At 40.0% G+C, this 15,467-nt stretch overlaps 1 protein-coding gene across 3 annotated transcripts in view; it reads right to left on the bottom strand.

Annotated features, from left to right (window-relative positions):
• Positions 1-15,467, bottom strand: part of TEK (TEK receptor tyrosine kinase) — a 106,467-nt gene that overhangs the window by 15,266 nt on the left and 75,734 nt on the right. For 2 of the 3 annotated variants that reach the window (XM_043566797.1, XM_043566795.1), the window contains 4 exons: positions 10,813-11,100; positions 4,677-4,976; positions 2,619-2,773; positions 900-1,110 (listed from right to left, as the gene is read on the bottom strand). In XM_043566797.1, the coding sequence (XP_043422732.1) occupies positions 900-1,110; positions 2,619-2,773; positions 4,677-4,976; positions 10,813-11,100 (954 nt within the window). The remainder of the gene's footprint in view (positions 1-899; positions 1,111-2,618; positions 2,774-4,676; positions 4,977-10,812; positions 11,101-15,467) is intronic. The other variant, XM_043566796.1, reaches the window with a different exon arrangement.

The raw sequence follows: 15,467 nt of genomic DNA, 5'->3' as shown, positions 1-15,467 counted from the left end.
CATTCCCTGTTCTGACACACAGCTTTCCAAGCCCAGATGCTCTAGAAGCCACAATGCAGCTTCTCAATCAAGCCATGTGCATTACCTGCCACTTCACACAGAAGAGAATACAGCTAGTACAGACAGTGAGCTAGACATTCAGCTTTCTCAGAAGATGTGTATTAGCCATCTTGTTAGATGGGTAGGCACCAAGCAGTCTTGAGACGAAGACAACTGGAAAATACCTCATTCTTGTGACCTTAGATCAATGGTTTTCAAACTTGAGGGTACAGAAGAAGCAAGAAGCATGCTTGTTGAGAACACAGATTCTCACATGTCCCCCAGAAACTCAAATACTGTAGATCCAACAGTGGGAGAAGCCAAGTAGATACATTGCTAACGTCTCCAGGAATTTTGATGCAGATAATCCATGAAGACAGTGGTTTGCAAAATGTGGCCTCCAAACCCTCAGCATCAGCACCACCTGTGATCTAATTAGAAATACAAATCCTCTGGCCCTGCTCCAGACTTACTGAGTCAGAAACCAAGGTGGACCCCAACAGTCTGCTTCTAACAAGGCTTTCAGACGATTGTGATGCATGCTCAATTTTGAGAACCACTGCAGTAAGAGAAACAATAGTCCTCCCCCACAATTTGCAGTGTGTGACAGGGAATCTGTATTCACACATCACAACAAGACAGTGGCATTTAAACAGCTCATGCCTTCATGTTTATGTCCTGACCCTGTCACCAGCTGACCTCAAAGGAAATATCACCTGCAGTTGCACTGAACAGCTATATCTGACACCATGCCAATTTTCTGTTTAAATAATGTAAGAGAATAGAGGAAAGATTCAACAGGAAGTCAAGTTGTCTCCCCGCCCGAGTGAAATGCTGACTTGATGTGGCCAAGCACTGACCTTTCATTCTCTTGATGGCAGCATCCATCCGTAAGCCGTCCTTCTTGATGCGCGCCTTAAGAACCTGGCCAAAGTTACCCTCCCCGATCACATCTTGAAATTTGATGTCATTCCAGTCAAGCACTGGATAAATTGTAGGATCTGGGTTGTTTTTGGCCTTCCTGTTCAGGGCCAAAGTTCCTGAGTTGAACTGCACAACTGGCTCTTCCCTCTGGAGAAATAATTTTTTAAAGGTTTTATGTCAGGATTTTTCATAATTCTGACATGCATAAATACTCCTGGTTTGTATCCATACCAAGTGAAACAAGAAACTAATTCTGGGATGGAGATGGAAATAGGTTTCATCTAACAGACTGTCTACAGCTTCATGGGACACTTCCAGGCATTGGGGGAAGGTATTCTGCAATCAATTAGCAATGTCTGCAGACAGCAAGGCAGGGGAGAATTAGAGCAGGGATGCCACAGGATGGCACATCCCTGAGTTAGTCACATTGAGTTTCTACTGAGCTTTGAAATAAGCAGGTACTTAGTTCTGGTTTGGAAAAGAACACAGAGATCCTATCTGGGACAGTAAGAGGCCATGCCTCCATGAGAGCTTTTCTTACATAGTCTTGGTCTATTCTGGACTCTAACTCACTCACTCTGGCTTATCCTAAACCTGAGAACTTCTTGAGCCCACTCTGGAGCAGATTCAGACCCCAGGATGACAGAGGCTTACAGCAAAGCCCAACACAGCATCACCTTTTCTCCTGAGTTTGAGAGGCTGGCATGTATAATGACAAGGCACCATTATCATAGGAGCTCCAGTGCTCCCAGCCCCCTTGCTGGCCCTTTCTCTCCAGGAGCAGCTTGAGTTGAGCCACCTCTCGCATGGAGTCAGATAACAAAGCTCCCTTTGTCCTCCATAGAGGGGAAGCTCAGGGATCTGTGGACATGAAGGTATACCTTATCTAGAATGTGTAGCTGTACTCAATGTTTTATACATGGCATTGATAAAGCTGGGTGCAAGTTCATTTTACAGAGCTTAAAACCACACACTAGAAAGACATTCAGGCTCTAGTAAAACCAAAGGAATCAAACAGGGTACATATTGGTCAAGTATGATTTTGTAAACTCTGGTTACTGATCAAAATGTCTAGGCGAAAGAATGATGCAGTGCCAGGTATTATGAACTATGACTGCAGACTGAAGGATACAAAGGGATGGAGATACACACGTGTACATACAATTAACATATATTACAGACACAATGTATATGGGATAATAAGATTGTGGGAGATACTAAAAGTCGAAAATGGGAACTGGAAATAGGAAATGTCTAGCACAATACATCATTACCCATGACATTGAGGTCTGGTTACATTCATGTCCTTCCTTACCAACAGTGTTCAGTTCTTCATACTGCAAGATTAGTCTCCCTGGTGACTTATCATTAGGATGACCATACAGGTCACTTTGTTAGGGCCTGTTTTAGCCCTGGATTCCTGAATAATTACTAAGAGCAACCTTTTCACTCTTATAATTATTCCAGGTTGGATAACAAATTATATAGTCATGCTGTTTATCTTCCATTTCATAACGGAAGTCAAAGAGAAGATGAGGCCTGGCTAAGGAAAATACTGGCTTTAGAAGTAAATTTCCTGGTCCACATCTTTCAAGTGAAGGTTCTGCATTCATGCAGACTTGTACTTATTAGTTAGTAGGAAGATGAGACACTACCACGTTTTGGAAAGCTTGGGCCATTCTCCTTTGGACATTTGCCCTCTTCAATTGCAACATGATCAGGAAGGCCAACAGCACCGTCAGGCAGGTCATTCCTGCCGAGCCAAGGATGGCTATAAGCAGCATTTTCCCGCCTCCAAGGTCCGCTGGTGCTGCGCAGAACACAGGAGAAGCAGTAGGGTTAGTTTTGGAGAGACAGGGCAAGACCATCTATGGTAGACATCACAGGGAAACAGAAATGTCATGGTAGCCCTGACTCTGCCACCTAATTGCTATGGGACCTTGGGCTACTCATTCATATGTTCTGAAACTCAATGGAGAGGAATGACTCACAGTCTGACGTTTTATAAGACCTAAAAAAAAAAAAAAAAAAAGCAACAACAAAACAAACAACAAAAACACCAAAAAACACAAAGTGCTGATTATTATATAATTATTAATTATTAATCTTATCATTTATCCAACTTTTACTTCCAAGTAAAGGCCCAAGCAACTGCACATTGTCAAGCAATAGTGAGAATGACTAACTAGATGTAGGACTTTGGGAAAGTAGCTAAAGTTCCCCTGAATAATTTTCCCACCTAGAAAATCTCTCTTGTTCTAAGATGCTGAGTTTAGAGTCTGTAAGGTATTTTGCTTTTTTTTTTCTTATATAAAAAACTGATAGAGAAAATCTGAGAATACCAATGGGAGAATGAAGGAAAGGAGGAGGGGAAGGAGGGAGAGACAGAAGAGAAAAACCATTAAATTCAGGGCTCAGGTCAAAATGAACTTAAAGATTATGGTCTAATCTTTCCATCTCTTTCCCTTAAACTCAAATAAAATTAAATGCAATATATTTTTACGAAAAACAGTATGTAGAGCATCACCCCATCTTCTTACAAGTATTCTTTTGTGATTATCTCTTTCCTTCCTTCTATCTCTACTCATGGGTGCATAAAAACAAGTCTGGAATAGAATAGTGAGAATTTTGTTGTTTTGTTATGTCTTTTTTTTATTATTATTTTTTTGCTTGTATTTTTGTAGAGCTTGGATTTAGGACCTGTACACATTTTACCAAAACACAAAAAATTATAAAAGTAATGCATTTATTAAGAGTGTCATCTGAAAACTCCAATTCTCTATAATTGGTAGACTCATAATTCCTTTAACATTTCAAAAATATTCCAAAGAATCAGCACTGAAAATATCCATGTTTCATTTTATTTCTTAAGCCCTAGGTAGCCCTCGAAACCAAGAAGTTTTTACTACTATAAGATTTTCTGTAAAAAAAAAAAAAAAAAAAAAACAAAAAAAAAAAACCTTAGTCCAGGTTATATAAATCTTCCAAAATTTCCATCTAATATCACTCTATGTTCCCTCACACTTGTGGTACAGGGCAGAGGGCTGGGAGGTACGGTTGCAGACAGAATTCAAAGGGAGGATGCTCCAGGAGCTGCAGCCCCCAATCCCCATCCTGAGTCCCTTTTGTTCACTTAACTATGTTCAACAGGTGTTATCAATCACAAACCCTGGGCATCCTGTGCTTGGCACTCTGAGGGACCTCCATCTGTCTCAAAGAGCTTACTCTCACTAGAGTGGGGGTTAGTGGTGGATGTGGAGACATTATAACTTGGATCCAAACAGTGAAAGAAAAAAAAAAAACACCTCAGAATAGTATAGTGTCATCCAAGCTAAAAGAGGAGTTCATTTGAGAAAGAATGGTGTTGGTTCTTGGAGCCTCCCACTGAAGCACCAGCGTAGGCCTGCCTCCACTAAGCAGGTTCCACATTCTTTTTCCATGGAATCAAATTCATATTCTTCAGAGCTTCCACTGCTGGATAGGGAGTGTGATGGGATAATTTAGTCTAAGGCTTAACAAAAGAAAATGGATCAACAAGGATTCCTTCCCAGGGGCATTTTCATTTTAAGAACCTATCTAGAGATGGTGAAGCCTATTTGGACAAATGAGTTATGTCACATGACGTACATATCAGGTAAATATCTTAAGATAATGGGGTTTTCCCAATCATCTCCAGAAATAATCCTATGTAAATACCTGTCCACTCTACCAACCTTGAGATTTAGAAAGGGTCATCAGTTCGTGAGAAAAGGTTGGGTTGCTTGACCCTATGTTGTTCTCTGCAAAAATGTCCACCTGGTAAGCTGTTTCAGGCTCTAGGCCCTTGAGGTGATACTGGGTAATGGTGGCATTCTTGATCTTCACATCGATGTGCTGGTCTTCATTCTTGCCCTGAACCTTGTAACGGATGATAATAGAAGAAATAGAATAGCCATCCAAGATTGTCCAAGAGATCATGGCTGAGGAGTCTGTGATGTTAGAAATCTTAATATTTTCTGGTTGAGGAGGGAGAACTAGAAATCAAAAAAAAAAAATTTAATTCACTTAGGATACACTATCATCATTTAGATTATTATGTTCTTAAGAGATACTTAATGTCAGTTCATAAACCATGAATGGCAGAAAGCAGGAAAGAACCTCTTTGACCCTGCCTGCAGCAACTTCTTATTCAACACGTCTCTGGAGGCAAGGGAAGCAAAAGCAAAAATGAACTACTGGGACCTCATCAAAATAAAAAGCTTCTGCACAGCAAAGGAAACAATCAGCAAAACTAAAAGGCAACTGACGGAATGGGAGAAGATATTTGCAAATGACATATCAGATAAAGGGATAGTATCCAAAATCTATAAAGAACTGATCAAACTCAACACCCAAAAAACAAATAATCCAGTGAAGAAATGGGCAAAAGACATGAGTAGACACTTCTCCAAAGACACCCAGATGGCCAACCGACACATGAAAAAATGCTCAACATCGTTCATCATCAGGGAAAAACAAATCACAATGAGATACCACCTCACACCTGTCAGAATGGCTAACATTAACTCAGGCAACAACAGATGTTGGCGAGGATGCGGAGAAAAAGGATCTCTTTTGCATTGTTGGTGGGAATGCAAGCTGGTGCAGCCACTCTGGAAAACAGTATGGAGGTTCCTCAAAAAATTAAAAATAGAACTACCCTACAACCCAGCAAATGCACTACTAGGTATTTATCCAAGGGGTACAGGTATACTGTTTCAAAGGGGCACATGCACCCCAATGTTTACAGCAGCACTATCAACAATAGCAAATGTATGGAAAGAGCCCAAACGTCCATTGATGGATGAATGGATAAAGAAGAGATGGTGTATATACATACAATGGAGTATTACTGGGCAAACAAAAAGAATGACATCTTGCCATTTGCAACTATGTGGATGGAACTGGAGAGTATTATGCTAAGCGAAATTAGAGAAAGACAAAATTCATATGACTTCACTCATATGAGGACTTTAAGATACAAAACAAATGAACATAAGGGAAGGGAAGCAAAAATAATATAAAAACAGGGAGGGAGGGGGACAAAACATAAAATCCTCTTAAATATAGAGAACAAACAGAGGATTGTCAGAGGGGTTTGGGGAGGGGGATGGGCTAAATGGGTAAGAGGCATTAAGGAATCTATTCCTGAAATCACTGTTGCACCATATGCTAACTAACTTGGATGTAAATTAAACAAGAAATAAATTTTTTAAGAAACATGAATGGCAAATAGATGTTTTCTCAGATGGTAAGTCCAATCAATTGGAAGTGGACTCCAGAAGACATGACAAAATAGCATAAGCCAGGAAAAACGTCAACACATATATCACATATTTGCTCATGCTTGCATTAAAATAAGACTTCAAATTCTGTTACCCACAAACATATATTATACTGTTTTTGATGCTGGGGAGAACAGAAAGATTATGAGAGGTGACATTTATATATATAACTCATCTCCTCTTCCTAAAAATCTTATAAAAATTCAGTCCCAGAGAGGTAAAGTGACTTGACCAAGGTCATATAGCTATTGTGTAGAAGAAATAGGATTCAACTCCTGGCAGTCTGACTCCACAGTCCATCATCTTAGCCACTTTCCCAAAAAGCCTATCCTTGCCCTAAATGTATTTATGGAGCAGTAACAAGTCAGTGTATACATAAGAAAATGTGTCAAGGACTTAACAGACAAAATGCTACTGGGATTTAGGGAAAATAGAGATCACATTCTACTCGGGGGGAGGATGAGAAAGAGAGGTTCTGAGGTTTTCCAGATGTGAAGATGATAGGCACAGAATTGTCCCTACATTTTCACTCAACCTGCTGTCTGGTAAAGGACTCCTGCAGGAGGTAAGTCGCTAACTCTATACAATAGAGTGACTCTGTATGACCCCAGGGAAGAAGGAATCCAAGGTCTTGCCCCTGATATCAATTATACCTTCCATCTGTGAGGCTGTTGACAAGGTGTTTCCATATGCAGGTTCCCTCTTGACCCTCATAACCACATAGGTGGCTATGAGTAGTGCTGAGATTTTTATTATCCAGTTTTAGAGATGGACTTTGAAAATGAAAGGACTTGTACTGGTCCCAGTAAGTAAGTAAAAGACCCAGGCGACTTCACCCCATATATTACTGTCTTTCCCCATATACTGCTTAGAAGCAAAACAGAACCTTCAAGAAATGTCTTCAGGTATATTCTTTCTATCCTAAATTCTCAGAGATTCTTCTGCATTCTAAATTTCCTCTTTCCATGACGTTGATCATACTCCTTTGGTAACTGTGGCAATTTATGAGGATTAAATATTGGATTTGGGGCCTTCCAAATCTGATGGTCATTTTCTATGTCCCAACCCACAGTTGATTCATCAACAGTATGTCTTAACTTCCTTTGCCTCCACTACCAAGATTTTGTATATTTTTACAAAAATACAGAATAATCTTCCTTCCCATAAGGAGATGACAGAATATTTGGATTCTTACCATTTTCAGACTACTATTAACACATGATTAACTTGTATATAGTGGTGCCTCAAAAAAATATTCAACTTGATAAACCAGCGGTAGATCTAAACCTGTCACAAAAAGAAGCAGTGCCTTGCAGACACCTGCTAATTTTAATGCCAACTAAAAAGCACAAATTTACATCTACCAATTTATCCACATTATGCCTGAAAGAAGTCACCCTTTGAACTAGCTTAGTGGATCTGTGATTTAGATGCAGGGAGTCTGAATCCAGCCATCTACATTTTTGCAGTTTCACCAGGTAGGTTCTAAAGTCGATTTTAAAACACTTTAGGAAAAGCTAACCAAACAATTTACAAGTGGGATATGACTGCAAAATGAACTTCTCCAAGAAGCGATCTCTTTTTGCAATTGTTCATTGCCCCTCCAAAGAGACTAATGGGTATCCTGGTTTAGTAAAAACAAACAAAACATAGAATTAAAATATGCAATTTCGAGTCCTAACCCCACGATTTACTTGCTTAATAACTTTGGTCAAGTTGCTTACCTTCCTTTGCTTCAGGTTCCTCATTTGTTAAACATGATGACAATTCCTATTCTAATTTCCTTACAAAGTAATTGTTGTGTCAAATGATGTACTCTGCATATACGTATGCAAAAAAAATTACACACATGTATTATTTTTACATACGTTTGGGGCCATAGGCCAAATTTAATTCATTCCACCCCTTACACTTGGACCAGATGAAATTGCTAGGCTGTGACTACTCAAAGTATGGCATTATGACCATTAGCTTGCTATATGTGAATAAATAAGACTAAAACTAAAAAGATTAAAATACACCAAAATAGGGGCACCTGGGTGGCTCAGTCAGTTAGATGTCTGATTTTGGCTCAGGTCATGATCTCACCATTTGTGGGTTTCAGCCCCGTGTCAGGCTCTGTGCTGACAACTCAGAGCCAGGAGCCTGCTTTGGATTCTATATCTCCCTCTCTTTCTGCCCTTCCCCTGCTTGTTCCCTCCCTCCCTCTCTCTCTTTTTCAAAACTAAAATAAAACATTTTTTAAAAGCACACCAAAATAACATCCCTAAATTTTAAAGAACCAAATATACAAAACAACTAGAACTACTAGAAAAAATACAGAGAATATGTTCATGACCTTGGATAGAGAATAATTCTGAAACAAAAGTACAAACCATAAAGGCAAATATTGAAACTTACTCATTACTTCAAAACTTAAAGTATCTGTGGAGAAGTCACCACAGACAAGGTGAAAATAAAAAAAATTATGAGAATAATATTTGCAATGTGTGTAATAAGAATAAGTATCCAAATTATATAAACAGCTTTTTACAAATCAGTAAGAAAAGGCAACCAATAGAAAATGGGCAAAGTGTATCAACAAATACATCAAAAAAAGGAGGAAATCCAAATGCCCATGAAAAGATGCTCAACATTGCTAGTTACCCAGAAAAAGAAAATTGAAATTAACAGTGGGGTACCATTTTTTACCTTTGAGATTATGAAAAATAAAAAGGTCTTCAACATCAAGTATTATAGAGAAAGGATATATATACAGGACTGGATGTGGGGAAGATGGTGCTCTCACATATTCCTGGACATCATCCACTTCGAATAGCCACTTCAGAGAAAAATAGCCTCAGTTCTACTTCTGGACATACTCCCTAGAAAAGCTCTCACACCTATGCACCTGGAGACATGCATAAAGGATGATCATTGCATTTTTCTTTGGGATAGTTAAAAAAAAAAAAAGGAAGGAAGGAAGTTAGGAAGGAAGTTGGGAAGGAAGAAAACAGACAACCTAAATGCCCACCTCAAAGGGAATGGATAAATAAGACAACAGTCATAACAAAGAATATTATGCAGAAGTTAAAAAGGGATATGTCAGATCTAAACAAAGGAACATGGATAAGATGAAATGATGTTTATTCCAAAGAGCAAGATGAAGAGTGCTTTGTATGCATATGTGCACTTATGGATGAAATTAACATACTGAGTTGATTCAACCTTGAATGGAAAGATACACAGCAAACTCCTAATTGGGTTGTCTCTGGGGAGCAGAGAATAGAATGAGAGTAGGGATGATGCTCCAAGGGGCTTGTGATCTGTCTGTATGGTGTTATTACTTCCATAAATCAACAAAAAGGCTGAAAGTAAATATGACAAAATATTAACAGTTGTTAATTCTGGGTGGTAGGAATGTAAGTGTTTGAAGTACTATTCTCTGTACTATGTTGTAACTTTAAATTTCACAGAATTTTTTACAAACTGATGAAGAATTCCTGAACACTGACAAAGAAGTTGACTTCACATGTCACTCACAGAAGACAGTGGCTGGAGAAACAGAGCCAATGTCTACACCTGGTACGGAGGAAGTGAGGACACAGCTGAAGAGAGCCTCAGACATCAGGTATTGGCAAGGGACCACAAGATCCTAACATAAGTGGCAGTTGGTGTGGCCAAGAAATATTTAATCTTTCCAAGGACTCCAAAACACACAGATATAGTTCTAATGCAATGAATCAAAAGAGAACTCTTTGCCTAATGATGAAAATTTTTCAATACTACCAGGAAACCCAAGAAGTCCTAACTAATTTTAAATGACCAATCTGAAATACAAAAAATCCTGGGCTGCAGAATATTTTGAAATAAAAGCGATTTTATTACTCTCAAATATCTTTGGAACCCTAAGAATTATCTATTATGAATATTTTTCAAGTCAAGTATTTGGTTTGTAAGATTAGGAAAGACATAAGTAACAAGCATTTATGTGTCTAAAGAAATAGGACAATCCTAGTTTGTTTGTTTGTTTGTTTGTTTGTTTGTTTGTTTTCTAGAGAGAGACAGAGCAAAGCTGGGGAGGATCAGAAAAAGAGACAGAGGATCTGGAGCAGGCTCTGTGCTGACAGCAGACAGCCCAATGTGAGGGTTGAACTCATGAACTGAGAAATCATGACCTGAGCCAAAGTCAGTTACTTAACTGACTGAGCCACCCAGGCGCCCCAAGAAAGAGGACAATCCTGAAAACTGTCCTGTAACAAATTAAACCCTAGAAAAGCTTATTCATGTTATTAACTTACTTAATACATAACTCCATACCAAGGAAAGGTAAATTTTAGCACAGTCCTGCCTGAATTATTGCAAATCCAAAAACATGGAGATTTCTTATGCATTACAGGTTATTCAAATGATTTGGTATGCTGGGGCAGGGTATTAATTAGCCTCCATTCACAATTAACTGCCTTTTATGATTTCCAGCAAACAGTCTTGACTTGATGGTAGCTAAGTCCAAGTAGCGTTAGCCCAATGTCATTCAGGCAAGGTTGGGGGCACATGAGTTACTTACTGTCACTAAGGGTCCAAGCGATGAGATCTTCACTCCATTCCCCCTGGGCCTTGGTGTTGACTCTGGCTCGGACTATGTACTGCTCCCTGGGGTGTAAATTGTTAAGTAGCACTGAAGTCAAGTTGCCTGGGACTTTGATATTCTGCTGGTCACTATTCATTTGCACAGACCTCCTCTCCACTTCAACATAAAAGTCATCTTCTGAGGTTGGAAATATTGGCTGCCAGGTCAAATTTAGAGTAGTCTGACTTTTTGGTAGGAGAATCAGACCTCTTGGAGGAGGGAGACCTGGGAGAAACCAGAAAGGTTATGATTTTTTTAAAGATTTTATTTTCAAGTAAGCTCTATACCCAACATGGGGTTCAAACTTAAAACCCAAAGATCAACAGTCACATGCTCTACCGACTGAACCAGCCAGGTGCCCCTAGACCATGATTTTCACATAGGGTGAAGCACAAACAGCCCCAAAGGGCAGCTTTACGTAACAACCTTGGCTTCTAGAATAATATACAACTTCACAAGCCATCAAAGAAACACAAGCTAGCAACCATGCAAGACTTTTTTTCTATCAAAACTGCAAATCTTTGTAACAATTCTAATTTGTAGTTTGAATACTTATAATACAGGAAGACCTTTAGAGAACTTGGGAATATTTTCCAATAGCCCTAGAAATGACCATATGCTTTGGCCCTATAACCTAACCATACCAGGGATTTATATTGAAGAAATAATTCAAAGAAAGGGAAAAACCTATGTACATGAAGATGTTCATTATAGCATTATTTAAATAGCAAACAGTCCTAAATACTCAAAATAGGAAAATGCTTTAATAAATTATGATATAGCCATCCAATGGATTAAAATAGATCATGGGGAAAAGTATGGGAGGCCAATAAAGTATTTATAATACTTGAGAAAAAACTCTGCAACATGGTAAAAGTCATGTCTACAAATGATGAAGCACAGGGAGGAAAGTGATAAAAATTTAAAATGTGGAGGGGCGCCTGGATGGCTCAGTAGGCTGAGAGTCTAACTTCAGCTCAGGTCAGGATCTCACGGCTCGTGAGCTTGAGCCCCACGTCGGCCTCTGTGCTGACAGATGGTAGCTAAGTTGGAGCCTGGAGCCTGTTTCAAATTCTGTGTCTTCCTCTCTCTCTGCCCCTCCCTCCCTCCCTCTCTCTCTCTCTCTCTCTCAAAAATAAACAAACATTAAAAAAAATTTTTTTTTAATTAAAACAGATTTCCCAAGATTGTGAGATAGTAGGTAACTATTCAGTGTTTCTGTCATGCGTTTGAGCAACATATTTTAAAGCAATTTTAGGGTTACTTCTCCTTAGCAAGAATTTCAAACATTATAATAGCTGTGGTGGCAGGGCCTGGAGCAGCCCTGCTCTGATCACATCAAAGTATCAGCTACAACCACATGCTGCCCCTGCCAAGACCCTGGGCTACCAGACAGGTACCTGAATGGAAACAATATGCGTTCTGAAATGAATCAGATAATGCTTTGTGGCTTGGGAAAATTCGTAAGTTCTCCAAGTTTACATGTAACACAGGATGAAAAAAGCAGTCTTGCAGACTCAGGAGGAGTAAACGGGATAATGGATGTGAAAATGCTTGGAAGGTGTCAGGGACTCTATTAATATAACCTATTTTCCTTCCTTCCTTCCTTTCTTCCTTTCTTCCTTCCTTCCTTCCTCCCTCCCTCCCTCCCTCCCTCCCTCCCTCTTCTTTCTTCCTTCCTCCCTCTCTTCCTGTCTTGTGTCAACGAACACAGAAGGAATCTGTGTATTTTCAGTTAATAATAGTAAATTGATTTTTAAATTCCAGATAGTAAGTGTTTGCAAAACACAGAATAGGGATCCTCTAACTTGTGATTTCTCAGTGGGGACATTATTGCCCCTAAGGGGGCAAAAACTGGTTCCTGGGATATGAGAACATTTTATACATTACAATGGCTTAGACATTTTGTCTTAAGGACACAGATATCTAAAAAGGGGGCAATAATTGAAGAAGGAGGAGGGGGAGGGGAAGGAAAGGGAGAGAAGGTTAAGAAACACTGTTCTAACTCTTCTTGGTGAGAAGAAGGGTCTATTTCCATACATCAGGACAGTGACTCCCACCAGCCAGTCTGACTGCTGTTATACTAGGGAGAACCAGCAGTCAGGTCCCACAATTTACTTGGCATTATGCTAAAGCAATAGTTACTCTCTATAGCCTTTGCAAATTAAATCATTATTATAACTATTTAACATGAATACATTTATTACTCTACATAGTTATTATTCCCTATAACCTTTACAAACTCAAAGAGGTGATGTCAACGCCTTTGGCTCATCTCTGAGGTTTAAGGTCCATGAAGCTGCCCAGAGGGGCTAGGCAAGCTTGTAACGACAAAGCAGAACAGAGGGTTGATGTCTTGGAGCATACATCTAAACCTTCTAAGCCTACGCCTGATACAGGGGAGTAACTGGGACCAACTTCCCTTTGCCTTTCCTTCGGGAACATGACTTACCCTTCACCCCTCCCTACCTGCCCTGTATGTGGCATGTGTTCAGAGTGGGATCTCTTCCCTCCTCTCCTGGCCTTCTGGCCTTCCCCATTTAGTCAACACACTTATAAATAGTGCAACTGCCAGATAAATTAAAAACCAAACATCAGCAAGATTCAAATGATGGGAAAAGAAGAACCATCAAGAATTCCCTCCCCACCTACCCCTGAGAACTCCTTTGAAATATTCCAAGAGACTTCTAAATACATCCTGGCTGGAACATGTTCTGAGCACTGAAGACAGTCCAGTGTGGGTCTGTGAAGTGTTTTATGATCTGTTCCATAAATACTTTCCATCTGAGTCAGATTATGTATGACCTTCCCCTTTGATTCATCAGTACTGGCAGAGAGAGAATTAACTACCATTTGCCTTCGAGCAGCAACCTGACCACAGCCAGAAGCCCCTTTGATGTCTTTATCTTCTACTTTATATAGTTTCTGGTATGATTTTTGGTATTTGCTATCTGCTGAGTTCCCAGGAAACCGTTCCTCATTTGCACAATGCTTCTACAAGCACCAGAGTTGCTTTGGAGTTTCCCTTTGGTTTTCTAAGGGTGGCGCTAGTGAGGTGAAACAGGTAGGGTGAGTGAAGTTGGGCAGTCTCTGTTAAGGGAAGCACCACCCCTGCAGGAGACTTAGATGTTCTTTCGTGTTTCACACTCATTAATCCAGATCCTTCTGGACTAAAAATAGGAAAACTTACCAAGTGGGATAAAGAAATGGTGTCTTTGGGCTCCTAGCTAAAATAATAATAATAATAATAATAATAATAATAACAACAACAACAACCAAAGAAGTAAAAGGATGTTAAGTCTGAAGATCAACTTAGTAACCACTCAATAAAATGGGGAAGATGATTCTTATCCTTTAAGGTAATATAAATTAAATATATGTGAACTACAAACTATAAAGCGCTGACCAGGAGACAGCAACAAATGCTTATACCCAAGGACCACTAGAAAGGCAAACTTTACTGTTTCTGACAGTGGTACCTGGGTAGCAGAAAGATGGAGCCTAGGTTAGCATCAAGGAAACTTCACAGATTCAAAGGATTCTCAATCACCACAATAGAAGGCCAATAGATACTAACATTGATCAACCAAAAAAATATCACTATATTACTCAGAACGTATGGACCGAGGATATGCAAAATCCAGTACAACTCGCCAACTTTTTAGAGCTGCAAAATCTTGAGCCTGACTCCCACCCCAAACCTACTGAATTGGAAACTCGGGGGGGGGGGGGGGGGGGCTCAGATACCTGTTTTAACAGGCTCTCCAGTAATTCTTATGGACACTAATGTTTGAGAACCACTGAGGTATATATAATAAGAAATAGCTTGGGCACCTGGGTGGCTCAGGTGTTAAGCATCTGGCTTCCGCTCAGGTCATGATCTCACCGTTGGTGAGTTCAAATCTCATATCAGGTGAGCTCAAGTCCCACTTTGGGTAAATACGAGCCCCGCTTGGGATGAGTCCCACTTTCTTTCTTTCTCTCTTTCTCTCTCTCTCTCTCTCTCTCTCTCTCTCTCTCTCTCTCTCTCTCCCTCTATCTCTGCCCTTCACTCGCACTGTCTTTCTCAAAAAAAAAAAAAAAAAAAAAGGAAGTAGCTTAAGGAGGTGAAACTGACTGCCTATAGGGAGGAGCACTCGGAGGTGGGGAGGTGACACAGGGGTCTGATCTTTAGATAACAGCCTTTCATTCTATTTGACGTTTCAGCTACGGGCATGAATTAGTTTGAAACATTAGAAATTAGTTTTAAAAATAAGTCAACTGGGATTTCTGAAGTATACATGTGGCAAGAGTCTGGCCTAGGCCCTGAAGATGGAAACAGGAAGCTGTTGGTGAAACTCAGGAACCAAGCAGTTGCTGCTAAGTAAATCCCAACTCCTAAGGGATGTCCCTGCCTTCCTGAAGGCTCATCTGCTTCCTCCTCTGTCCCGGACTGCTGCAGACACCCTCCCCCAGGGAGATAGACCAGGAGTGCAGCCCAAATAAAAGAACGATTTGGCTCCAAGCTGTCAACCTTCCTGTCACTTTCCCACCCATTCAAAAGCAAACTCCTTCCCCCTGCACCCCCACCCATCCACTCGCCCACCACCACC

The sequence above is a fragment of the Prionailurus bengalensis genome, chromosome D4, assembly GCF_016509475.1.
Source record: "Prionailurus bengalensis isolate Pbe53 chromosome D4, Fcat_Pben_1.1_paternal_pri, whole genome shotgun sequence".
Taxonomy (NCBI): Eukaryota; Metazoa; Chordata; class Mammalia; order Carnivora; family Felidae; genus Prionailurus; species Prionailurus bengalensis.
Note: the sequence above shows the minus strand (reverse complement) of the source record. Positions and strands in the feature narration are given on the sequence as shown.